At 35.2% G+C, this 27144-nt stretch overlaps 3 protein-coding genes and 1 pseudogene across 3 annotated transcripts; 1 reads left to right on the forward strand and 3 right to left on the reverse strand.

Moving 5' to 3' along the window:
* Positions 1-3145: 3145 nt before the first annotated feature.
* Positions 3146-3867, reverse strand: LOC110662462 (PLAT domain-containing protein 3-like; annotated as a pseudogene).
* Positions 3868-7763: 3896 nt separating this feature from the next.
* LOC110662464 (gibberellin 20-oxidase-like protein) lies at positions 7764-9083 on the forward strand. Its single transcript, XM_021821431.2, has 2 exons — positions 7764-8138; positions 8233-9083. The coding sequence occupies exons 1-2, from the start codon at positions 7780-7782 to the stop codon at positions 8834-8836; spliced, it is 963 nt and encodes a 320-aa protein (XP_021677123.2). The 5' UTR covers positions 7764-7779; the 3' UTR covers positions 8837-9083.
* A 1860-nt stretch (positions 9084-10943) lies between these two features.
* LOC110662465 (protein DYAD) lies at positions 10944-14870 on the reverse strand (the record flags this gene model as incomplete). Its single annotated transcript, XM_058139931.1, has 7 exons — positions 10944-11410; positions 11530-12291; positions 12772-12855; positions 12931-13045; positions 13189-13572; positions 13694-14412; positions 14535-14870. Coding segments are annotated over 7 exons (2604 nt in total), but the record flags the coding sequence as incomplete, so codon positions are not given.
* Positions 14871-16686: 1816 nt separating this feature from the next.
* On the reverse strand, positions 16687-20845 carry LOC110662481 (uncharacterized). Its single transcript, XM_021821446.2, has 5 exons — positions 20463-20845; positions 19929-20070; positions 18379-18605; positions 17643-17900; positions 16687-17177 (listed from the first exon to the last, which is right to left on the reverse strand). The coding sequence occupies exons 1-5, from the start codon at positions 20682-20684 to the stop codon at positions 16872-16874; spliced, it is 1155 nt and encodes a 384-aa protein (XP_021677138.2). The 5' UTR covers positions 20685-20845; the 3' UTR covers positions 16687-16871.
* Between the last annotated feature and the right edge of the window lie 6299 nt (positions 20846-27144).

Below are 27144 nucleotides of genomic sequence, written 5' to 3' on the forward strand. Positions count from 1 at the left end.
TAATCACTACTAATTTTCATTTAGCGTTTTTCTCAGTGACTTAAATATGATTCTAATCCTCTTAATTATCCGGACCGACACCGGTTACCGGAACAGTGATTTGCACAAGACTATGCCTGTAAGGGTGTTACATATCAAACTCAACCCCACAAATGGAGGAGGAACATAGTAAGGGACTGTCATGCCAAATGTGAATAAAAAATAATTTCAAATCACAACATTTAAATATTTTATACAAATCACAAATCACATTTTATTTCAAAATTTTTATTTACAAAGTAGGCAACACAATAATTTTCAAATAAAATTCCCAAAGCCAAAACAATTAAAAACTATTCATATTGCATACTAAATCAAATTTCAATAAGAAATACTTAAATAAATTTATTGTGCACAAACCTTATAATTAATCTTTCCTTATTTCACTCCTGTCGATTCTTTTTCTCGTAAGGCCTTTTTCCACTGAAGCACACAATTAAGATGTTTCAATATTTATCCAAATTATATTTAATCATAATTTTAGCAATTGAAATTTGCATTTAAACTTTACTTATATAATCCCATAAATTGAGTTCTTTATGTTCTTGATTATGGTGGTTACTATTCATTTGACTATTGGGTCAAAATATTGACTTTTCTATACTAAATAGGTGTACCAATTCTCATTACACTCACATATCACATTTTGAGTGCCTAATTTATTGGTCTTGGTTGCCATTTCAATTTTTAAGTTTCCTAAGAGAAAATTCAATTTTTCAGTTTTGGTGCCCTGTTTTTCACTGTTCTATTGGTATAGTTACTATAAAAATTTGGCAAAGTGTTCTTCATAAAAGTTGTTTCTTATTATCTTAAATTTAATTCTCTTTTTGAATCACTCCATTTGGAGTTTTTCAGCCCAAGATATGGGCATTTTACTAAGACTGACCGGATAGGTGTTATCCAAAATTTCTGGGCACTTTATTGGTTCTGGCAGTTTTAAACAACTAAATTTGAGTGGCAAATGATTTGGTTATGGGCAGAATTTGAGTTGGTGTTTTCCATAAAAGTTGTAGTGTTATATCATACCTTTCCAATGCCTCAAAAATCAGGTCATTTGGACCTGTCTAGCCCAAGTTATAGCCAAATGAACAAACACTGTTCATTTGGTCATTTTTGTAAAGTGACAGTACATAATATCCGAATTTGACATAATTGTTCACTATTTAAATGTCATTTTCTGGGCATGGTCTCTACATGAAAATTGTGTCTTTATGTGTCTAATTTTATTCTCAATTGGCCTCACACCAATTGGGTTAGCAGAATTTCAGTTTTGGTCTTTGAAAGGGACTTAGGTCAAACTCCCATATTGGAACCCCTAACCAATCCGAATTGTATTTTGTTTCCACTCATTCCTACACATCACAATTGGTCCCAATGTACCATTTCTAACCTCAATTAAGGTCATTTGCATCAATTGACCATTTTCTCTAATTTTTCTCCCAATTTCAAGAACTCAAGAACCCTAATTCACACAATTTGTTTCAAACCATAAAATTAAAGTATATAAACATTGTTTACACATTAAATCCATCTTATTTACATCTTTAAAAGCATCAAAATCTTGCAATTTCTACTCCCTTAAGGGCTGGCCAAAATTCACAATTGGTCCTCCATAATTGTTTTTGTTTGGATTTCACTTTCATTCTAAGTTTAATTCACATACATAAGCATAATTTAACTACAATTTACAAGTTTAAGTTACTAACCTTTACTTTGAAGTTCCAGCTCTCAATTCTTTCACTTTTTTTTCCTTTTTTTCTTGATCAAACTTCTTTTCAAGTTGCCAAAGTAAGGAAATTCAAGAAATTTGGAGAATTTATGGGGAATTTTTAGAGTTTATGAAGCTTGAAATCAAGTTTCAATGGTGGAATTTAGTGAGAGAGAAGAGAGAGGGATGAGGGACGACAAATGAGGGTGAGTAAGACAACATTTGTTTTTTTTTTTTCTTTTAATTTTTGTATATTTAACTTGCTTTTTGACTTAGTAAAAAATTAAGGAAATGAAAATTTATTTTTGACATCATACATGATGTCATTAAGGTGATGTAGTAATTCACTTTTTCTTTTCTTTTTCTATTTCCTTTATTTTTCCATTCTTCTTTAATTTAATTTTATATTTCGAAAATTTCATTTCTCCAATTTTATTAGACAATTAGGTCAGGAGTCACCTCTATGGGTGAATTGACCAATTTGCCCCTCGCCGGTTTGACCCAGTTTGCAAATAATTTGATATTTCTTTCGGAGCTCTGACTTAATTATTTGACCTACTTATCAGCTCTTTTCCGTGATTTTCTCTTTTCCACTAGATTCGTCATAGTCCTTAGGACTGCGGTGTCACAATTACCCGTTCAAAATTGGAGTTAAGACTGACCTCGCAGTCACTTTTCGGTAAAGTCACCTATTGTTATGACCCCGATTTATTTAACCTTTTATGCTATATTTTTCTTATTTATACTTTACCATCCAGTAATTACTATTTATTTTCATTTAGAGCTTTTCTAGGTGACTTAATTGTGATTCTTATCCTCTTAATTCTCTGGACAGACATCGATCACCGGAACAGTATAATTTACCAGGTTATGCAAATAGGGGTGTTACAAAAATTAATAAATAAAATATTTTGCATGTTTAATTGTAATTAATTTAAGTTACAATCCCTTATTAATTTTTTTATTTTCTTCTTTTATTTATTGCATTTAAATTTCTTTATTTAAAATTATCTATTATATTTTAAAAAAATTAAGGAATATTAATTTTTTTTCTTGATTTTACCTTTTATCTTATTAAATATTATAATAAATATTTATATAATTTTTTAAGTAAGATCAAAGTAATTTAATTAATTATTAATATATTTTTATAAAAATAAAATTATTCAATTAATTATTGTATAAAATTTAAATGTAAAAAATAAAAATAATGAAAATAATATTAATTTTTATTTTTTTTTATATAATATGTATTTATACTTTTATCATTAAGCCTCGTTGCCTTGATATACTCATCAGAAACCCAAACTAGCTTAAAAGGATTCTCAACAAATGAAAACACCACTTCTCTATTAACAAAATTCTCTTGCTTAAAAAAAAGAATGTACTGTTCCCTTCTCAGGCGGCCGCAGATCCTCTGCTATTTCCAACAACAAACCACTCCTTCCTCCTTCACCGCCTTGTTCTCAGATTCGTCCCACAAACTACACCATTCAAGCTCACCCGTCAATTTGAAAGGTGCAACATTGGGAGCCAGCCACTGATCAACGTAGAAGATGGTCTAGCTGCACTCCTTGTGAGGCCCAGTGAAGGTGACCTCGATGTAATCACAGTACCAACCATGGTGTGACCCAGAGCCACCAGAGGGCAAGTTGAGGCGGCAAAAGGGTGTGCAAATGGAGGGGCCGAGGCCGCTGAAGATGTCAAGGTTGCCTCGCTCGTAGTAGTTGTGGGAGGGGCCCATTAGGCCCCAGGATTGGAGGTCTTGGACCCAAACATAAAGGCCTTGTGGGTCATCGAGGGACAGGCTGATCTTGGAATCGGTTCCTGGAACTAGGGTTTATATCCTAGGAGAAGAGAACATCCAGATGCCCCAATGCAAGTAGGAATTCTAAAGTTTAAGCGTTTATTCGTCAGCCTCAACTACAACTGCAATTGGCAAGGTTCATATGCATGATATGATCCTAGAGATCTTATGTGAGTTGCCTCTGAAATCTCAAGTAAGATTCATGTGCTTTTCTAAGACGTGGCACTGCAGGATTCTTGATTTCCGCATCCCCAAGACATTGAATCTCCAACTCCTGGTAAGCAGCTTTTGAGGAAGAACATACCACGTGCATTATATTGACAACAGACGAGTTCTTTATAGTTGTTCTACATTTTTGCTCTCTCCACCCTTGGCTCGTGATTTATTAGATGGCTGTTGCTTCTACGAGGACCTCCATCAGTTTATGTGGTATGCAATCACATGACCCAAGAGTTTGTCAGGATTAGGATTCTGGCTCCTGAGAACCAATTGACAAGCCATGAAATGCGTGCTGCCTTGGCTTTTGATCCTTGTGTATCCCTTCACTTCAAACTTGTTATTTTTGATAATCTTAACGCTCGCTTACTGGTGTTTTCCTCCAAGTCTAGGATTTGGAAGGTTTTAAACTTGGAGTTGGAAGATGGCTCGACTCCCTGCTCTTTGAAATAAGTGATTTGTTTACTTCAATGGGGCAGTTTACAAATTAACTGACATGGGATACTTGGTGAAATTTTCCATTGACGAAGAAATGAGTGCGAGTTGTCGTGTTCGTGCTGTAAAACTTCCAAGCAATGCCTATAATAGTCTACATCCCGAATGCATTGGGGTGAGTCAGGGAACTCTGCATTATGCAATTGTGGATGATGGAAATCTGGAAATTTGGATGGTTGGGGGTAGCATTCCTAAAATAATAATGGGCATTGAGGCATAATGTTTCATGCCAAACAATTGGGAAAGATAAAAGAATATATTCTATTCATCCTTATGCATTTCATCCATTTTCAGACATAAGTTTTCTTGGTTGAAATGGTGATAAGAGGATGTCAAGTTTAGAAACAATTTAAGTAAAACTAGAAAAAATATTGTAGCTCGAACAAAGTGGTACGAGTTCAAAAGAATAAAGCAAGTGAAGTTCAAAAGAGTCCGAAGCATGGAAGCCGGATGTGGAGACCAATGGTATGCATCAAAGATTAGAGAATTAGCTAGAAAAGTACTTGGAGAGTCTAGAGTACATGGACCACCCTCAAAAGACTAGATGGTGATAGAATAAGGAAGTACAAAAGGCAGTGAAGAGAAAGAGGGAATGGTATAAGAAATTACCTAAGTGTGATAATAATGAGGCGTATGAACAGTATAAGATAGCAAAGAAAGAGGGTTAATTACCGCACGAGTGTGCCATGGGAAGGAAAATACGGAAAAAGGATTGAAAATTAAAAAATTATGGGAGTGGGGTGAGTTGAAAATACTGACGCGAGTCAAAATAGCGTATTTAGTTGGGACGCTATCTTTGATAGCATGCGGAGGCAAAATGAGCGGGACATCGATTATGTAAAGACGTTATTTTGACTCGCGTCTATATTTTCAACTCACTCCACTCTCGCAATTTTTCGATTTTCAACATTTTTTCCTTATTTTCCTTCTCATTGCACACTCGTACGGTAATTAACCCAAAGAAAGAGAGAAAAAAGGCAGTTAGTCAGGTAAGAGCACAGGCCTTTGAAAAGTTATACGAGAAACTTGGAACTAAAGAAGGGAAGAAAGATATTTATAGATTAGCAAGGAGAAGAAAAAAAAAATGTCAAGATCTCAATCAAGTTAGGTGCATTAAGGATAAAGAAGGAAAAGTATTAGTGAAAAATGAGAACATTAAAAAAAGATGGAGAAATTATTTTAATGATCTCTTTAATAATAGTCAAAGTAGTAATAGCGTGAATATAGACTATAGAATAATAGAAAAAGTTATAAATTATACTAGAAGTAGAAGGATTAGATCTTCAGAAGTAAATAAAACACTTAAGAGAATGAAAGTGGGTAAAGCCAGTGGACCAATGGAATACCAATTGAAGTATGGAAGTGTTTGAAAGATATGAGAGTAGCATGATTAACTAAATTATTTAATAAGATTCCAAACTCAAAGAAAATGCCTGATGAATAAAGAAGGAGTATTTTTGTACATATTTTTAAAAATAAGGGAGACATACAGAGTTGCTCAAATTATAAGAGAATTAAATTCATGAGCCATACTATGAAGTTGTGGGAGAGAATTGTGGAACATTGACTATGTCATGACACTTCTATCTCTCCCAATCAATTTGGCTTCATGCCCGGTCGTTCAACTATGAAAGCGATCTTTCTCATTAGAAGCTTGATGGAGTAATACAGAGATGTGAAGAAAGATCTACACATGATTTTTATCGATTTGGAGAAGGCTTATGATAGTGTTTTAAGAGATGTTTTATGGAGAGTGTTAGAACAAAATATGATATCTATTAGGTATATACAAATGTTGAAAGATATATATGAAGGAGCAACTACTATTGTGCATACAGTGCGAGGGGATACAAGAGATTTTCTGAGCAACTACTATTGTGCGCACAGTGCGAGGGGACACAAGAGATTTTCCTATCTCAATTGGATTACACCAAGGTTCAACTGTAAACATATACAAGAGAGTATCCCTTGGTGCATGATGTTTGCGGATGATATAGTTCTGATAGATGAGACAAGTTAGAGGTTTGGAGAAATACTCTGGAGTCAAAGGGTTTTAAGTTAAGTAGAACGAATACAGAATGCATGCATTGCAAGTTCAATGAAGACTGAACTGGTGATAGAGAAGGAGTTAGTTTGAATAGAGTAGTATTACTACAAAATAATCATTTTAAATATCTCGGCTCAATACTTCAAGTAGATGGGGAATGTGAGGATAATGTTAGTCATAGGATTAAAGCCGGATGGTTTATGTAATCGCAAGATTTCCAATAAGTTGAAAGGAAAATTTTACCGTACAGCCATACGACTGGCCATGTTATATGGTAGTGAGTATTGGGCAATGAAGGAGTTGTATGGATGTATGATAAGAGTTATGGAGATGAGTAGCCATACTAGACTAAATAAAGTCCGTAATGAGAGTATTAGAGAAAATGTAGGAGTGGTGTCAATTGAGGATAAGCTGAGATAAGGGAGATTGAGGTGGTTTGGTCATGTGAAGCGTAGACATACAGAATCTCCAGTTAGACAAGTAGAGCACGTTTGGTTAGAAGATAGAAAAAAAAGAATGAGTAGACCTAAACTGACTTGAAGAACAGTAGTACAACATGACCTAGAAATATTACACATTTCTGAGGATCTAACTCAAAATCATTCAGAGTGGAGAAAGAGAATCTATATAGCAGACCCCAATAAATTTGAGATAAAAACTTAGTTGAATTGAGTTGTGTTGAGTTGAGTTATAATGGTGATCAGAAATACTCCAACATCTACCGCTATTACTTCACCAATCACAAGCTGGAGCCACATCGCAAGCTATTTTCCCTGGAACAGGTAGAAAATTATAACGATGGTTATTCATTCTTTCCTTTTGTCTATTGCACTCACACAAAAATAGTAAATTCCAATTTTTGAGAAATCATGTTGCTTTGATAGAAATAACAGATGCATACTATATTGCAGTAGTGGAGTTGTTTTAGGATTTCAATTTGTGAGCAGAGTGGAATTTGACAGTTATACCATCATCATTTACATGGTCAATGAATTTATATGTCTACCAGTTTGTCCAAAATTGTTTAGGTAAACTTGTGGTTTATTCAGCTGTCCAAAATTCTTGTTTGACATATAATGCAAATGGTCAACGATTCCTGAGCAGAATCTAAGCTTGAAATGCAAAACAGAAATTTGACTTGACAAAGTACAGATGAGCAGCAAGAACACCCTCCTGCATTCCTGCCTATTGCTGGCCATCAGCTTACAAATTAACAAACTCATGTTTCTCATGGTTGGCCTTCTCAATATAGAAATTATTAGAAATTGATTACCTTCAAAGAATATCCCAGCTGTGGGGGTTGACCTTCTCATTATTTGACTTACATTTTCATATTAACTTGTACCTTAGACAGCTGTATGCTTGTCTTTGGTCAATTATGTATGCACCATTTAGCTATATATAAATCAAAATCTATCTAATCAACTCCAGTAATCCAACAGAACAAAGTAACTCATCCATTAAGTAATGCCTGAATCCCAGCAGGCTTGTATACATCTTCCTGTGTTTGACATTTCTCAGCCTTTAAGTCCATCATCGCTCTCCTCCCTTTCTTTAGCTTGCAAAGAATGGGGTTTCTTCCATATAATCAACCATGGAGTTTCCAAAAATCTTTACAAGAAACTTTATTCCCTCTCCAATCATCTCTTCAGCCTCCCTTGTGAGTCCAAGATCAAGGTTGGCCCCTCGTCCTCTCTCAAATCTTACACCCCTCATTTCATTGCATCTCCTTTCTTTGAAAGTCTCAGAGTTTCTGGACCTGACTTCCATGGTTCTGCACAAAGTTCCGCAGAACTTCTCTTCGATCATCCAAACCTTGAATTCAGGTAACATATATAACTCTTGTTATATCTCTTTAATCTCTGGAAGAGCTTGTTTCTTAAAGATTTATGTGATTTGCATGTGTTCAACTTATGACAGTGAAACACTGAAAGAATATGGCAACAAGATGTCTGAACTATCAAAAAGAATAGTTAAGGCAGTGCTAATGAGCTTGGGGGAAGATTTCGATACCAACTTTTATGAATCTGATTTTAGCAACTGCCATGGATACATGAGAATAAACAATTATACAGCACCAGAGAGCGTGGAACAAGAAAAAGGAGTTGAAGGGCTTGGAATGCACACTGATATGAGCTGCGTGACAATTGTCTGTCAGGATGAGATTGGAGGGCTTCAGGTGAGATCTAAGGAAGGGAAATGGATGGACATAAACCCATGTGAAGATACTTTGGTTGTGAACATTGGGGATTTAATGCATGCTTGGAGCAATGGCAAGTTGAGGTCATCTGAGCACCGAGTTGTTCTAAAACGATACGTTAATCGATTTTCTTTGGCCTTCTTTTGGTGCTTTGAGGACGAGAAAGTTATTTTAGCACCTAATGAAGTGGTTGGAGAAGGAAATTTCATGATGTACAAGCCATTTGTTTGCAGGGATTATTTGAAATTCAGAGAAAGCTGTGAGAAAGGCAAGTTTGATACGGTTGGGTTCACGGTCAAAGATTTTGCAGGAAATGGGGGATAAATATAAACGTAGATGGAAATTAATTATAAAAGCTTTTTCCCCCACTTTGTGTCTCAGCTTACATTCCTTTTTCTGTTTTTGTAATATTTGGTAGATGGTAATATAATCAAAATTTTTTATTAAAATTTAATAAAAAAATTTGATTATATTATATATCGTATTACATAACAGTCCACTAAGTATATTTGGGTTGAGAAATTTGAAAATAAGTGAGAGCGTATTAAAAAAAAGTGATGGGGTTATGGATTTGTACTTGAGGCTTTGATAATGTTGCAATATTTTACCCATTTTAACATTATTTTATTTTAATCTATGAATTTTTAGTATATTTATATTAGACAACATAAAAATTTGTATGTTTTAATGTCCCATAAAGATTGATGAGACAAATTGCATCTTTTCTTTAACAAAAATTTTTTTTTTTTCATTTGCGAGGAGAGATTCTTAACTAATCACTTGAGGCATGCATAATTAACAAATTAATTAGTAAATACTGTATGTAAGCAAAGCTTCTGCTGGAACTATAATCATTCATTAATAGCAAATGACTATCCATGAGGAAAATTCAGAACGCAATTGGGAAAATTTCCCCACGAATTTGAAGAAATATTTTTGCGCAAAATGATCGAGTAAATAAACAATAAAAATTAAATAAAAAAAGGAGTTTGTAAAGATTACGTGAGGGGACGTTCACTAGGGTCTGGATATATCACTAATATCTTTAAAGAAATACAATGTAATTTACAGATTATTTGTTAATTGATGATTCCTATTAGTGTTGGTAATTTTTGACACGATTTGATTACACGACACGTAGTTAAACAAGTTTGAATTTAGTATAAACAGGTTCGGGTCATAAATGGGTCAACATGTTTATAACATGCTAAAAATAAGGGTTTAATAGGATTAATGTGCTTAACCCGATAAAACACGCAATAATCTGTTTATTTAATTAGGTTAACCTGTTTCATTTTAATTCATTTAAATCTATTATAACTATTTTATTTATAATAAAAAATATAATTTTACTTTCAATATCTTATAATTTATATTTTTTATTATTTTTATAAAACATTTGATATTAAAAGAAAATTTCAATTCTTGATTAATATCATCTATATTAAACAAATTATATAGTGACAAAAAAATTTAGACCCCAATATTATAATTGATTTCATTATAACTAATTTTATATATAAATAAATGATATGAGGTTAAGAAGATAAAACTACATAGTGACTATAAATTTCTTTTGAAGATTGTTAATATTTAAAAATAAATTTTTATTTATTTTAAGAATAAAAATAAAAGATTAAATTTAATAAAATTTTAGTATTGATTAAAAAATAATTTCTACGAATACACTAATAAAATAAATTACTGATGTTATTAATTAATTATTTATTTTAATATAACTTTAATTTAATTTATATATGAAGAAGATTATATTTACTGAATAGACCTAGGTTCAAATCCTATCCTTTCCTTTGCAACTACCTTAAAATTTTTAAATAAAGAAGTAATACGAGTCATTAAATAGGTTATAACTTGTTTCGATGACTTGTTTAATAAATGGGTCATTAAACAGGTTATATGAATCTTGTCTTATGACTTGTTTAAGTGACCTATTTATTAAATGGATTTCACAGGTTGTATCATGTGACATATTTAATAAATGAGTCGTATCTAGATTAAAAATTTATAACATGATTAATAATCATGTCGTGTTCGAGTCAAATATAATCGTATCGTGTAAAAACGAGTCACCTGTTATGATTATGCTTGACCATAAAAGAATAATTATTTGATAGAATTATAATAATTTTATTTTCATAATTAATTAAATATGGTGGTTGAATAGAATCATGTGTACAAAATAATCCAAATGGAGGGCTTGCTAGCTACCCAACAGCCAATACTTAACCTTTTTGAGGCAGGTAATTTTAAAATCATCTTTAAATCTTAATATTTAAATTTTAATTAAAATTAATTAAAAAATATTAAAGTAACTAACTGGTTTGAAATTTGTTGAATTTCAATTTTGTGTTAGATGTGGACGAGATTTTGGATTTATGATAGCTAAAGAATGCGGAATTGAAAGGTAATGAAACAAAATCATTACTAATTATTTAACAAATATATGAATATCATAATCCCCATAAAGCAGGCATAAATCCTACCAAGCCTGCATTAAGTGTATATATAGATATATGTATCAAGGCTCATCTAGGAAAAAGATAAAAGTAATCTCTGGTGCGTGTATCCTCCTGGAGTTCAAAGTATATATGTATGATTCTGTAATTGAATCTCAAATGTATGATCCTGTAATTGACACCAAAATATATGAACTTTCCCGTAATTAGTACTTTTTTAACCCCTTGTAGATTTATTATCCGAGGGCTGGTTAGAAGTAGCAAGAGCCAACCACGCTCCTACTTCCACTGACAAGCACGGAGATGTGGAAGAGGCGGAGCAGCATCCCTGTTGCTGCTGTTCACAGTACCTCATCATTTTCTTTTCTTGTTCATCATTACCTTCCTCCCATTGGTTCATCTCTTTCTTTGCAGGTTCCAACTGTGAAAAAGGAGCAGAAACATGAAAAAGGGCGCATGATATATGTAACTTCAGTCAAGGCTAAAAAATTAAAAATCAGAAAAATATGGATGTGTGAGATTAATTTCCACACTACATACACATGGCATGGTAGCAATGGCTGTCACAGCATGATGGCCTCGTCTTTGGTAGGTGACAGGAAAGTTGGAGGTCTGAACATGAGACTGTGACCCACTAAGTCCATTGTCATTTTGAATATTGCTAGGAGGCTCATTGAGGTTGAGCAGGGAGGTTATGGTGCTAGTAGTAGTGCTAGCAGCAGATGTAGTACTAATGCTGCTATTCTCATACTGAGTGCTGCCAGGAGAATGAATTGGTCTGGTGACAGCTGTGGATAGAGCAACTGTGACAGGTCTTTTTTCAGCTAATGGCTTCAGAGTGGAAGTAGGGATGGGACCATGGTGTTGAGAAGGAGGAGCAGGGAGGTGGGATTGTGTTGCTGATGTGGAAGAGACAGAGGGAGGTGTGGGGACAGCAAAGAGGTCTTCAAGCTGGACCACGACCTGAGGAGATGAGATCACCATGTTTGGCCACAGGAAAGTCCCCTGGGGCTTGCATATCCGGAACCCACTCTTCAGCCTTTCTATTTTTGCTGCTTTGTCCTCTGTTGGCGCTGGTGATTTTGCTGTTGGTGGGGTTTTATTGCTTCCTGCCACACTATGCTCTTGTCTTAATTCCCTTGATACAGTTGCTTCTTTCTTTTGTTGCATTACCGCTTCTTTTCTTTCTCTCTGAGTGCCTGTTGGTGATGTTGATTCTGGTAATCCCATTAATGCTGGTCTTTCAGATGATTCTGTTCTGTTTGCTTCCTCCACGGCTGTTTTTAGCTTCCCCATTTGTTCCTGCATTAAATAAAGCCCATAATATCACCATAATCACCATTTTCGCCATACAACTAAAAGCATCAATAAACAATTCTGTTAAAAGAATCATTTATGACAAATGGACTTTATATTAGATATTTTTTTCCTGCAGGATGAGATCTCAGTTCAAGTCTCAATCAAAATCAATTATACTTAAAAAAAAATCTTTATAACCAAAGAGTGTTCAAAGTAACAAAGGCAGTGCAAATTATTCATCAACATTAATTTATGGAACTATTTATGACGGTTTTAAACCTTTATTCTTTGTCAAATTTAAACCTTGAAATTGAAGATAGCAAAATCCATCATGCACGTAAACTAAAATCAGTACCCCATAGCTACACTATTTTGAAATAAAACAAAAAAGTAGCATCGAAATCTATAATCTACAATTCGGGTTGTAATGATCCTTTTCCCTATATAAAGAAGACGGAAAATTAAATGTTCATGCTTTCATACCTCCATCCCACACAAGGATTGTGAAATTTCCATCAATTGTCCCTCAATCTTAGCCTTCTTATTCACCAAATCAATATACATTTCCTACAAAAATATAATAATAAATGGTCAAGAGAAATATTTGTGTTGGTCAAAATCTGGTCCTACTTTCAGATTTACCTTCAGTGGAGTTAATAAGTTCTCATTCTCCATGTTGTGACTAGTAACAGAAGGAATCGGGGTCACAATAACTAGTTCTTCCTCATGCTTCTTGGATAACCGCTCCTCCATGTCCCTGTTCATCAAACAATGGGCAAAAATTCAATATTTCAAACACAAAGTATCATATTGCAGCAGAAAGATCAGTAAAACCAATAAACTACTTGAAAAGCATACTTAATTAAGATAATTAGTGGCTAAAAAAGGTTCATTAATTACCTTTTCAATTTAACAATCTCTTCCTTGAGATCCCTGATCTCCCTCGCACAAATAGGGTCCTGAGAAGGATGATCACCAGGCTTCCACCCAGGTGGTGGAGTCCAATAAGGATCTTGCACCCCAGCCTCCCTTCTTATATCAACCAAATCAGCTTTCTCCAGCCAATACTCCATTGCCCCTTCTGCATTGTGCCGCCTCCTAAACCTCTCTTCACCACCTGGCGCCACCTTCCCTGCCATATGTTTCAGTAAATGGTCCAGCAGACCTGTATCCCCAATTAGCTTCCTTGCCTGAGCTCTCAATTCTGGCCTTAGAATTGGTTTCCCAAACACTGCACCTTGCTCTTTCATTATCTTTAACATGTTCACCTCAGCTAACTTATACCTTCGTAAACAGTCATTCATCACAGCAATTAAACTTTCTGACTACATAGACAAATAAATCTGATAAAAATAAAAGGAGTAAGATATTAATTGATTAACTAAACTTTATTATTAGTCCTCACCTCTCAGCTGACCATCTGTCAATGGAGTTTTTGAGGACTTTGTTTTTCTTCTGCTTGCAAGCTACAATTTGATTGTTCTTTTCACGTTTTGGCCTTTTGTTATTATTCTGGGTGTTGCAGATGGACCCATGATGCTTTCTCTTGCTATTCGTCTTGGTGTCCTGTGATTTACCAGCCTTCACATCATCTTCTTTCTCGTCATCACTTGCTTTCTCTTCTTCATCCTCGTCACTTGCGACCTCTTCTGCGTTCTCTTCTTCTTCTTCTTCTTCTCCTGCCTCTTCTTCTTCTTTGGCCGGAACGTTAGTCGAAAAAATCATTTTACGCTTATCTTCGACATGCCGAGCCAAGTATCTGACCTGCCGGCGCTGGCCCCACTTGAGCATCCCGGTGCCCTTGAGCTCAGACCAAAGAGAACCCTTCTTCGAAACAACAGTACTTGTAGGCTTAGAATTAGAGGGTGCGCTTGAAACTTTCTCGGCAGCAATCGAAGGAACAGCCCAGAAATGCCACGAATCTCTCTTCGCGGTGATTTCATGAGGAGGAATTCGCCGATAAAGAGCTTCTGCTGCTACCTCCGATCCTATAATGTACTTCTCGTCCAGTGCCGGCAGCTTCTTTACATCCGGCTTAGTACAGTTTGTCTCACGGAAGTAGGCCCGGAGAGAGTAGATGCTTGGAAATCTAAGTGACACCCTCATTCTAGTCTTCTCGTTCACCTGATCAAAACAGAACCCAAAACAATTCAAAGTTAAATCACACAAACAGGATCCAATAAAAATAGAGAAGATAAAAAAGCAAATGGACCAATATTGTACGTAATTAATAGGTTGTAATTTACCATGACTACCCGGATTGAGTTTAGTTGATCTGGGAATTTAGGAGGAAGCTTGGAATGAGCAAGTTCGTAGAAGGAACCCACTTTAATATGCTCTGTAGGATCTTCAAGCATGAAACTACACTGATGGGATGGGCTTTGAGGTTGAAGAAGAGACTCTGATGGCAGGGACATGCTGTGAGAAAATGAACTGAAGACGAGAGCAAGAACGGACAAGAAAAGTTTGATTGGAATCAGGTGATCAGGGAAAAAAGGTACCAATTGGTGAAGATATCGGCAGCAGTTGTCCGCCCAAATATGTATCTTTTGCGGCGGCGTCGGGGCTTTGTTGTTGCCTTTTCAAGTACATTATTTCCTGCATGCATATGCACATAACATAACCCAGTAACCAACCAGTAACCACAATCCACGACAAACCCTTTTTTCTCATCAATTCACTCACGCACACACACATCATTCATATTTCCCTCTTGAACAAAATTGTATTTGGTAAACGCAAAATGAACAGAATGAATTGCATTCGTGTATGGTGGTGCAGAGAATATTAACGGTGATATATATGTGCCCTCTGATCACGCGCTCTAATCATTAGCTTGGGAAATTTTTGTTTGCAACGACATGCTAAACCAGCCAGACGTGTGGATTTTTACCCGCCTGACGCACGCGTGAAACCAACTGCAGTACTAAGTGAATGTACGACGTCTGGTTGGCTGACGCTATTGAGAGGTTTTGGCGCGTGAGTTGGTCGAGAGAAAGTGAGCGTGGAGTAATATGGAGACATGAGTAACAGAAAAATGGAATCCCTGGAGTGGTAGCAGAGAGACCCGAGCTCCCTAAAAGCTAGTGACCTAGCAGTCTACCATACCACACCATTTGAGCCAAAATGCACAGAATTTGCCCCGGTTAATTATATCTTCAAACGAGGAATAAAATATTTAAATCAAATTCATTAATTTGTGTATTTGAAAAGACAATGGCAATGGCAACGGAGGGAGTTTTTGAGCGGCGAGAAATCCTAGGGAAAATGCAAGGCTTTGTATTCAAACACTAAGATGGCATTACTTTTAGAGCTGAACTTATTAATTGGCCTAAATTCATCTGTTAGTCCACTGAGAGGAGCAAGCAACAGAGGGAAAAGACCTCATAGACTTCCACTGAGCAACAAAAAATGGATAACCAAGTTTAGAGACGAGTTTTATTGTTGGAGTCATCTGTATTGTAGATAGGAGGATAGCAAAACAGAGAAACTGGACAAAGCTTATACCTTTCCAAGATGAGGATCCATCCGAGCTCAAGTCCTGTAATTACACTACACTCATGATCAAGCACTGAGATTGAAAAAATACAAGGAGAGAAAGCGATCAAGTGGCGGACCTTTTTGCTGCTTTGTGCTTGTGATTGTGACCTAGTGAGTGTTTGGAGAGCAAGAAAATGTGATAGAGAAGAAATGTTCTGTTATGATGGAGAGAGACAGAGAGTATATGGCAATGATTATATATTATGATCTGCCTCACGTGAGATTTTCATTTCCTCCTTTCGTTGCTAGCAAATTACCATTCTGCCCTCTGTCTCAACTCCCAACAAAACAGGCTGCTCGGCATTCCCCTACCAGTTTACCAAACATAAGGCATAAGGCCAATTATCACGGGATTTTTATTCCCTATCTTGGAGTTTTGGTGTTGTAGCTAAGCTGACAAGCGATGAAAGCAATGATTCCTGATCTTCACACATTCAGTTTTCAGGCAATAGCATGTCATACCTCCTGGAAATGTACTTGCTGCGACAATTCATGACCTGGGGAATACTAACTGGTTTCATATAAATGGCTCATCCAAATTATGCGAAATTGCAAACGAACCAGCGTTTGGGAGTGCTCACACCCGTCTACACAAGCTGCTATCCAGACACGAGTGGGGACGCCAAAGCGGCATAGATGGAAAATACTTGACAACACAGGTCACATGTGATTACAGTAAACAAGTGGTAAAAGCTTTATTTTATTTTTATATTCATGTGAAAGGTGAATGTTTTGAATCATCCTTAGTAAGCACTGCCTCACCTTTTTCTGAACTCGTATGTCCATTTTAAATTGCATACATGAGAAGCAGCTTATCCCTAGCTGGGAACCAAAACAGGATACGCACGAGAACACAGATTGAGGATGATGCAAAACCTTTTATTACACATAATGAAAATTATCCTTGCATGTTGTGATTTCTTTTTCCAACTGCCATAACACACATTATTTATCTTACACAACCTGGCACTAATAAAGTGCAAATCACCAAGAGTAGATTCCTCAATGAAGAGTTGAGCATAGCTGGCAACTAAACATTTGCTTCATGGTATCAATACAATTGACCCAGATGTTTTCCGACTCTCGAGGTCCGCATGTGCTTGTGCTGCCTCAGACAAAGGGTATGTATGGTTTACTCGAACTCGCAATACACCTGAAGCAATGTTGGCAAATACCTCTCCAGCAGTTTCCAGCAGCTCATCTCGAGTTTCAGTGTAGAGCATGAGGGAAGGCCTTGTCAAGAACAGTGCTTTTGGTGCAAGCGCTGACAATGGAAGTGGATCTGGTGTACCTGATGACTGCCCAAAACTCACCATGTACCCACGAGTCTTCAGGCATGCCAGTGATCCCTGAATATCATGATTTGCTAAGAGCTCTTAACCACTAAAATTTCAAGAAAGCAAAGTGCAACTTGGCTCTGTGCCTGTGTAATTATAACTACTTGGGCCAACAGTTAATTTTCACCAATGTGCAGCTATGGTGTTTTATAACCTTCTAAAACAGCCCAATGAAAAAAAAAGATTTTGGAAGATAAGACCTTGCACAGAGAAATAATTATAAGATTAGGTGAAACCTTTGTAACCATAACTGCTGCAATGGTCCTTGGGTTGATAATCTAAACCATTTGATGACATGATATAATGGAAAACTGAACCTACTCAAGGTGTGGTGCCATATGGCCGATAAAATGTGATGACATAAAAAGCATATAGAATAAAATAACTATGAATCATCAATTCACAAATTGTGGATTCAGAACAATATTGTTATGTATTCCAAAAAACCACCTTGCAGGAGAATAGAGTATAAATTACCTGAAAGGTGTCTTTCCCCACAGAATCATAGACAACATTGACACCCCTGCCTGATGTGATCTCATTGACACGGAGAACAAAATCTTCTTCTTTATAGTTTATTACATGGTGACATCCATCATCCTTGGCTTGTGCCGCCTTCTCCTTGGATGAGACGGTTCCAATGACAGTGGCACCCAGGGCATGTGCCCACTGGCATAAGAGAGAGCCAACTCCACCAGCTGCAGCATGAACAAGGATGGTATGCCCAGGTTCAACCTATAATAGAAAGATAACTCAGACAAATATTCCTATGGAAAAGAACAAACAATTAACTAATGTAAATAATTATTTGCAAGAAGTGTTTTCAGAGAGTGGCTAATCAAAAGAAAGTCCTTGCAGCTGAAACCCAGAAATAGTTTGGAGAAATTAACACGAATTTGTATTGTAAGTCGTACAGGTGTAAGCATGTATGCACAAATTTATGAAATTAACATATTCACTGGTAATGAACTGCATATCCAGTGGTAATGTTTTAGTTACATTACATTAAAAGACTTATGCATTAATGCAAATGTGAGTCATCATTCATATGCAACGTGGGGGGCATCGATGGGTATATTTTTACCTTTCCTGATGGAAAGACATCAGGAATTTTATTATTGCGACATTATTTGTCCTGATTTCAAATTAAAAATAATTCCATGACCTAATAATCACAATAATATGAATTATGAAGACTTACTATACAACCTACCTTGAAGCAACGGCGGACTAGGAACTGAGTAGTCATTCCCTTAAGCATAACAGATGCTGCAATAACAGGACTGATGGAGGAAGGAACGGGCACAACCTTTTTTGCAGGAAGGATCTGCTCTTCAGCATATGAGCCCATAGGATTGCCAGCATAGGCTACAATATCTCCAATGTTCCTACCAGTAAGTCCAGGGCCCACAGCTATCACTTCTCCAACAGCCTCCATACCTACATAAGAGATATATTAGAGAATTATTGTCAATGACTCCATGCAAGACTATCTTAACAATGCTTATAGCCAACATCAACAGGTAGAATAGAAAAATAGATCACAACACTTGGGCACCTTTATAGTGTATACAGATCTAGCAAACACCAAGACAATTTGATTTGTCAAGATTCTAAATTCCATGCATCTATCTTTCATCCTTCAAATATTGATGTCTCAATTATTCATTATGGAGTATGGACTATATCATCCTTCCAATAAAATCCACTAAAAGGAGTATAAACTCTTTTTCTTCATGTATGACATCTAAAATTCAGAGAGGTAGAATTCCAGAAGTCTATATTCCAATAAAAATCAACAGTATATCAATCACACAAGTTAAAGTAATTAACTTCTATGCCAAGTTGACTTTAAGCGTTTATGATAGCAACCATTAACAAATCACATATGACATTTATCTCCAATTAAGATCACATTCAAGCATCACTAGCAAAATGTGTGATAATATTTTCATCATTCCCCAAGTCAAGAACAGGTACAAACTATTTCAGAGGAAATTTTCTATAAAAGCTTCAGTTATTTCTAGTTGGTTACCTCTCTAAGGAAGCAGGATTTGAGTACACTTTAACAGTCAAGAACCCTCTTGCCCCCCACCCCTAATCCAAATTCATGTTGATTGAACAAATGTGTCATTCAAAAACTAACACATTATTTTCAATTAGTTCAAACAAAGACCACACTGCATAAAAATGTGTTCTTTTCTTTATGCTATATCCAAATTCATGCAGAATTATGGACACCAAACCTACTACCACAAAGGCATCGTTCCCTTCTTCTACATATTGCTGCTGCCTTTCCTAGCTGGTTGCTTCAGAGATGACTTTGTATTAATGGCTTTTCAAGAAAAGTTATTTCCCATGCAACTAAATACCCCATAAGAACAACCGCACAAGAAGATAAAGTTCATCTCATCATGTGATTTCATTTACAAATGAACTCTAAGATAGCCATAACTAAGAATACATAAAAATTCATGACTTTATTTTACATTTAAGCGAAATTAAAACATTGAAAAAACAATGATAAATTTATTTTTGCATGCAAATAAACCAACTCCACATAGCAGGCAGTCAGGACCTAACTGTAAGCATACTCCAAGAGCACATAGTGCCATCCCCATTTGGTGCCTTTATTACTAACAATATATTCTCTTACAAAAAGCATAAATAAATAAAGATAAGTAGAATCCATATTGGTGTTGAATACTTGAATGGCAAATTTATGCAGTGAAGAGAGAGAGAGAGAGAGAGAGAGAGAGAAACCTGGGGTGAATGGCATTGATTGAGCCTTATATACTCCTTTTCTGAAATACACATCAATGAAGTTAACCCCAATGGCTTTGTTTTTCACACGTATCTCACCCTCACCTGGCTCTCCTATCTCCACATCTTCCCACTTCAAGGCCTGGTGTCATCATGTAATAAGTGAAATGAATAATTTAAGAACAAGCAGAACATCCACGATTCTTCTAAATGAAAACTTTAAAATAATTATATGGAGACATAACCCAGATATGCAATTTATTTAGATGAAATCATAACCAGATCATGAAAATTAAATTCCAGAATACACACAAGTGAAAATGCCATTAGCCGATACAATTTGTTTAAACCCAATCAAACATTAAATCTTATGGATAAAACATCTAGCTACGAGAAAAAATAGGCACCAATTACTTCACACAGGCGAATTAGAAGGAGCAAGGGTTATCAGAGTTTGATCAAATAAGATGACGCCTAATCATAGGTTTCAGATAAGAATATAAATGCAGAAGAGAGAGAGAGAGAGAGAGAGACCTCAGGTCCACCAAGCTCATGAACCCTAATAGCTTTGACCATTTTCGCTGGCGCTAATGCTTCTGTGGAACTGGCAATTGCTCTCACGAGTGGTTTTCTGTGGGCTGGTAAACTGTAAGTGTGAAGAGAAGATGATGACCTGGGAAGAGGATGAGATGGAAGAAGCAGTCGTTTAGGTATCAAGAGTGAGGTCTGGCTCCAGAAATTCACTCTTAAGCCCATCTACTATGCTTTACGTTGATCCTTGTTTTGTCGTTATCCTTCATCTCTCTCAAATGGAAAATTAGAAGATGCTTTTCCATAAATTTATGGGAGGTGGACTCCATCTCACTGTAAGAGAATGAATATATCGTCCGAACACCTAATGAAACCTCCTCTCAAATCTCAATTGTAATGTACATGGACGGAATGAGAAGGCCTGTGCAGTACACTGCCTGTGATCGGTGGGACCACTCAATTAGGTCAGTTGGATCTTTCAGTCTCAGAGTGATCATTTTGGGGCCTTAGCCTTGGGTTGGGCCAGAGGCCTCGCTGGACCGAACTCGGGCCACGGGCATTTCTTCAATGTTCAGTGCGCATGTGTTGGAAAATTCCTTGTATCTTTTCTCCAAGTGCTTGTGCCGTTGCGTAGGACGGGGCGGTCGGATTTCGTTTTACGTCTGCTTAAAAATTGGTATTAAATTAAATTTTCATATAATTTTAATTTTATTTTTTTATATTTTAATATTAATTTAGTGTAATTCTCTATACTTTAATTTCAGTACCATTCGATTTAATTTTAATTTCTTAAAATAATTTTATATAATTATTATCACTAAAATTATATTTAAATTAACGTTTAATGTTTATAATTAATTTTTTATGTAAAATATATCATATAATATATATTTTTATTATTTTTTAATTTTTATATATATATATATATTAGCATATTAAATAATATATATTCTTTTGAAATGATATTATATAATATATTAATTTATTTTATTATAATTATAAAATAATTTAATATATTTATAATTAAATTAATAATTTTAACTATAAATATATTAAATCATTTTATAATTTTTAATTATAAATAAATTAATATATAATATAATAATATATTATATTATTTTAAAAAAGTATTATTGTAATATATATATATATATATATATATATATATATAATATTAATTACATGTAAAGATATATAATTATATTAAAAATATATAATATATCTTTTTTTTTAATTGCGATACTGCCTAAATAAGGTCCAATGGATAAGATACAAAAGGTCCAGCTAAAAAATAGTTTAACAAATAAGAAAATCAAATCCAAAGCTAATATAAATCTTAAAGACAGAGAACCTAATAGTCTGTTTTGTATTGAGTTGAAAATGTTGAAATTAATTTTTTAAATAAAAATATATGTTATTAAAAAAATAATTTAAAAAAAATATTTTGTTATTTTAATATTTTTATAATTAAAATTAATTAAATTTTATTTTTAATTATTTTTTAAAACTCTCTTATCAGTATATTTAAAAAGTGATTTTTTCGATAACAGTTTCAACAGTAATACCACGCAGACTTTAAATGTCCAATAAAAGTTTCAGTGCTGTGGTTTTTGCAGGTGATAGAACTAGAGCAAAACTAAAGGGTCGATTAAAATAGTAGCTTTCACAACCACTTGCAACCAAAAGCAACCGTCTCACATCAACCTAGCTCGGTGGTTGACCTAACGCACACCACCCTTAACAGCTGCTAATAGAGGGTAGGAGGAGTAGATTTCATGGCCTCACAGTCTTTTACAGTCTTAGGGGGCAGCCACCAACAGAGACAAGCTCAACAACCTCGAGTTAACCACCACCAAATATGTGAAGACCCTCCAAGAAGACGAAGGCTACTGACTTTCACGGTGGTGCTGCTCCAACCACCATAACCACAACACTGATAAAAAGAAGTTATTTCTATTGAAATGCCTCAATCTACTAAATATACAAAAACCCTAAATACTTTCAAACCCAGCGAAACGGAGAGCAAATCACCCACTTGGTTGAGACAAAACAGTTGCTTCCCTTGCCCTTAGGACAGGGCAGGGAAGAGTGACAAAAACCAGTTGAGAAACTCTGCTTGTTTGAGAGAAACAAGAAAATGAGAGTCTCTCTACAACTTAGAAGAAGAGATTCATCTAAATATATAATATATGTAAAAAAAAAGAAATATATGTATAAAATCGAATATCAATTTAATTTTGATTCCATATATGTTTAATAAAGTTTTAATTCAAATCTGTAACACCCCAAAATTTTATTATTTATGAGTATTTTTGGTATTTTAATTTTATTTAAATTTTAGGAATTTTTTTGAGATTTTTCGGATTTTAAAAATCGGGTTCGATTTTCCGAAAATATAAACTTTGATGATTTTTAAAAATTAATTTAAAGACCACGTGGTAAAACTAAAAATATATTTGGAGTCTACGTATTTTTCTGAGTTTTATGGAATTTTTTCAGAATTTTTGGACCTCGTTTCAGTAAAAATTCAAAATTTTATATTTCGAATCGAACCGGCCGAATCGAACCGGACCGGATCGGACCGGTCAAATCGGACCGGTCTCTTCTCTTTTTCTTCCTCCCGCGCGCGACGTTCCCTCTCCTCTTCTCTCTCGTTTCTCTCTCCTCTCCACCAGCCTCCCCACCGTGCGTTTCTGCTTCCGGCCGATCCGGCCACCAATTGGACCGGGTCTTGTGTCCAAAATCATCTACTCGAGCTTTCCATAGACACCAAGAACGCCAAATCCATCGAGCGGATTGTCCGATTTTTGCTCGGGAAGATTTTAGCCCATTTCGACTTTTGGGCTAGATTTCAAAACCGTGAATCCACGAGAAAACCGAGGCCACCAAGACGCTCCATTCGTCGAGAGCAATGACATAAATTTTGAATTTTTGACACCGCTTTTGGTGAGTCGTATTTTCGAGCATTAAATGAGCTTAGAAAATTCTGAAAAATTTATGTACTAACCCTCGTGTTATGGGCTTCGTGTAGGTATCCTCGATTCGCGAAAATTCGGCGATTGATGCAAATTGTTATCGGAAAAGTCTCCAAATTGGGCCGAGGTTTTGGCTAGCCCCCCATTGTCAGACGCCCCGAGCGCGTCCCCGAAGTCAGAATCGGCAAAGGTAAACCCGAACCTTGCTTTTTCGTAATTTTCTAGTGCTTAAATAGGATTAAAAATTCATAAAATATTCGTGGTAGCTTAGAAAATTACGATTCTTTTTGCAATAGCTTAGTAATATTGCTAAGGACCGCGGGGCAAAGTTTTATAATTTTTAGAGCTTGTTTGGGCAGTTTTTACAAAAATGATCAATAATAAGGACTAAATTGAAATTTTGCGTATTGTGATGGATGACTGATTTGATGGGCCCAGGAGGGGCTGTGTGATATGATTGAACTGTTGATATATGGATTGTGAATATAGAAGTGCGTTTTTAGCCCTTTTGCAGGTTGGGTAGGTCCTAGGTATAGGGAGACTCACGGATTTGACTTAGACGTAATTGGTCTTTTCTTTGTTTGTATTGAGTCGATTGTATTAAATAAATGTAATATGATTGTCCCTTCTTCCTCCGCCCGCCACAGTGATTGTCGTCAAGTCCGTGAGTAAAATATTAATTTTAATTGTAATTTCGATAGTATTATATGTTAAGTCTGCCCATTCATCACTTATATGCATATATTTATGAAGTTAAACTCTAGGCACGATTTATGATGCATTGATAAATGTTAAAGTGCCATGATGTTGTTGTGGTAATTTGGGCGTGCGTTGGCGTGCGTGTGATGTGGTGTGGACTATGGATAGGACGGGTAGTCACGGCTTGAGTTCTTCGCTGGGACCCGATCCTTCGAGGGGTAGTCACGGCTTGAGTTCTTTGTTTGTATTGAGTCAGATTGTATTAAATAAATGTAATATGATTGTCGCCTTCTTCCTCCGCCCCGCCACGGTGATTGTCGTCAAGTCTGTGAGTAAAATATTAATTTTAATTGTAATTTCAATATTATTATATGTTCAGCATGCCCATGCATCACTTATATGCATATATTTATGTAGTTAAACTCTAGGCACGATTTATGATGCATTGATAACTGTTAAAGTGCCATGATGTTGTTGTGGTAATTTGGAGCAGTGTGCGTTGGCGTGCGTGTGATGTGGTGTGGACTATGGATAGGGCGGGTAGTCACGGCTTGAGTTCTTCGGGACCCGATCCTTCGAGGGGTAGTCACGGCTTGAGTTCTTATGGGACCCTCGATTTGGTTTATTAAGCGAAAGTCGAGTTCTTCGGCACCAGTTGGATTTAAGAGAGCTGTATAGGGGATCAGCTCCCATATGTTATGATTGATGCTACAGGGTGCGTGAGTGCTCCAAATTACCTTTTTGATGCTATGATGTGAATTTATTGCTGATGTTGCATTTCATTCCATAGGTTGCATGAGTTTTAGATAGTAATATATATTATGGTTAAAAAAGATATTTAACTATCTGAGTCGAACGCCACTCCTGTTCAAAAATTTTACAGCCACGGGAGGATATTTTGTTACGAGTTAACTTTTCTACTTCGCAGTTGTTTATTAATATTTGTGTAATTTTAATTACTCCTAGAATTTTCGCATGTGTTAGGAATTATTTGAAATTGGTAATATTATATTCATGTTGGACTGTAAACTTAATATTTTAAGTCTGCTTTTGATGGATTGGATGAGGAGCTCCCATTTATTATTATGTTGATGAGTATGTGGAGGGTGGTGAGCTCCCAATGGATTGTTTATTGTGTTTACAGTCGGGTGAGTGAAAACTCCGTTGGAAAGTCCATTTTATGGCGGACTTGTTTTTTTGAATTTGGGCCCAATGGGCCTTAGAATTGGATAAATGAACAGTTAGGCTTACTACGGGCCTCGGGGGCTTTAGGCTGGCCCAGGTCCTAGTGCCGGTCCGGCCCATAGGTTGGATCGTGACAAAATCTTATTAAAGAATTAAAATCAAACAAATTAAAATAATAGAATAACTAATTAAAATAATAAAATAAGTTCAATTTATTGCGATTAAAATCAATTGATACAGTTTTTAATTTGATTTGAATTTTTAAGAACAGTGTACATCCTCTTAATTGTGCATTAAATTGTGAAACGTAAAGGCATCTGATCTACTCAGTAATTTATGTGTCAAATAAAAGTGTTTATATATCATCCTATCTTGCACAAGCTTTCCTTTCTTTGTAGAAGCACCCATTAATCGGCTTCTGGTGTTACACAGACTTGTGATCTTTCCTGATGAATATATATGGTTCATTTGAATGTGATCACACCAGACTTACTGTATGTGAGATATGGAGTAAGCTATCTCTTGTTTCAGTTTCAATCTACTCCAACTCCTAGTGAAGGTGGCTTTTGAGGAGGCACTGCAGAATGCAGATTATTCAAACCTCTAAGTGCATTATTATTATATAGGACCACCTTCTCCTTTAAGAGCCTGAGCTGAGCCGCAGCGTGCAGCTAAATTTCATATCTATACGTACTATTATCTACGTTGGTCCCTGGTTGCCTCTCTTTTTCTTTAGGTAGCTGCAATGGACATCGATGAGTTTTCTATAGTTTAAGTTCATTAATTATCAGCAATAATTGATTTTAGATAACTGAATCTAAAATATTGAGTGGACTTTATGTGATTTAGAGTTTGTGATATTTTCTTTTAATTTCCCATTCTTCTCTATTAAAAATAAAATAAAAATGTGGTGAAATATGATCTGCACTCCCAAACTTAGCAAACTGGCTTCCATTTTAAAATTACTGTACTTTGACATTAGAATTAAGAATTTCTTTCACACAATTACAAATTAAGATAAATAAAAATAATTTTGAATTACAATAATTTATATAAATAAAAAGATAATTTTATTGGTAAGACTCAATCAGCATTCTTGTTAAATTAAAAATTTAAATTTTATTAACCATCTCTCTTTAGCGAATGATATATAAATTATACTAAAATTTTTTAATGAAATTAATAGTATATATTAACTTTAATATGAGAAATTTCTCCCCATCTAAATTTTTTTCTTAAAAAAAAAAATTAACAAGCTATCTCCGATTGTCTTTTTCTAACTCTGAACTCGTGGGGTATGATTCTTTGATGTTGTGGCTGTGATTTTACAAATATTAAAGAAATAAATTAGACAACACATAAAGTTATTGATTAATTGGTAGGCTCTTATAATTGCTTACTTGAGTTGGGTATATCTCAAGGATGTGGTGTGTCCCATTCTTGCATGTGATGTTCATATTACAGTTTAATGATATCTCTCTCTCTCTCTCTCTCTTTCTCTCTCTCTCTCTCTCTCCGTGTATATATATGTATATATAACCCTTGAGAAAAAGGAAAGATTATATTCATGTGTGCTTAAATTTCAACTCATGTTCTTGATTTCATTTTCTTTTGCTTTGAATATTTTATGTTTCTTTTCCTGTGCAGAAAATATTATACATATAGCTTTGATAATACCGCGTAATATTGACTAAGTTAATATTTTCTTGACAGATTATAGCTTAAAAATAAATATTTTCAACGCTTTGTTAATTTTTATAACAAAAAAAAAATCATAACTTGATAATATATTTCAAAATATTTATATTTTCATTGTATTATTAAAT

Source organism: Hevea brasiliensis, chromosome 17 (genome assembly GCF_030052815.1).
Source record: "Hevea brasiliensis isolate MT/VB/25A 57/8 chromosome 17, ASM3005281v1, whole genome shotgun sequence".
In the NCBI taxonomy this organism is placed as follows: domain Eukaryota; kingdom Viridiplantae; phylum Streptophyta; class Magnoliopsida; order Malpighiales; family Euphorbiaceae; genus Hevea; species Hevea brasiliensis.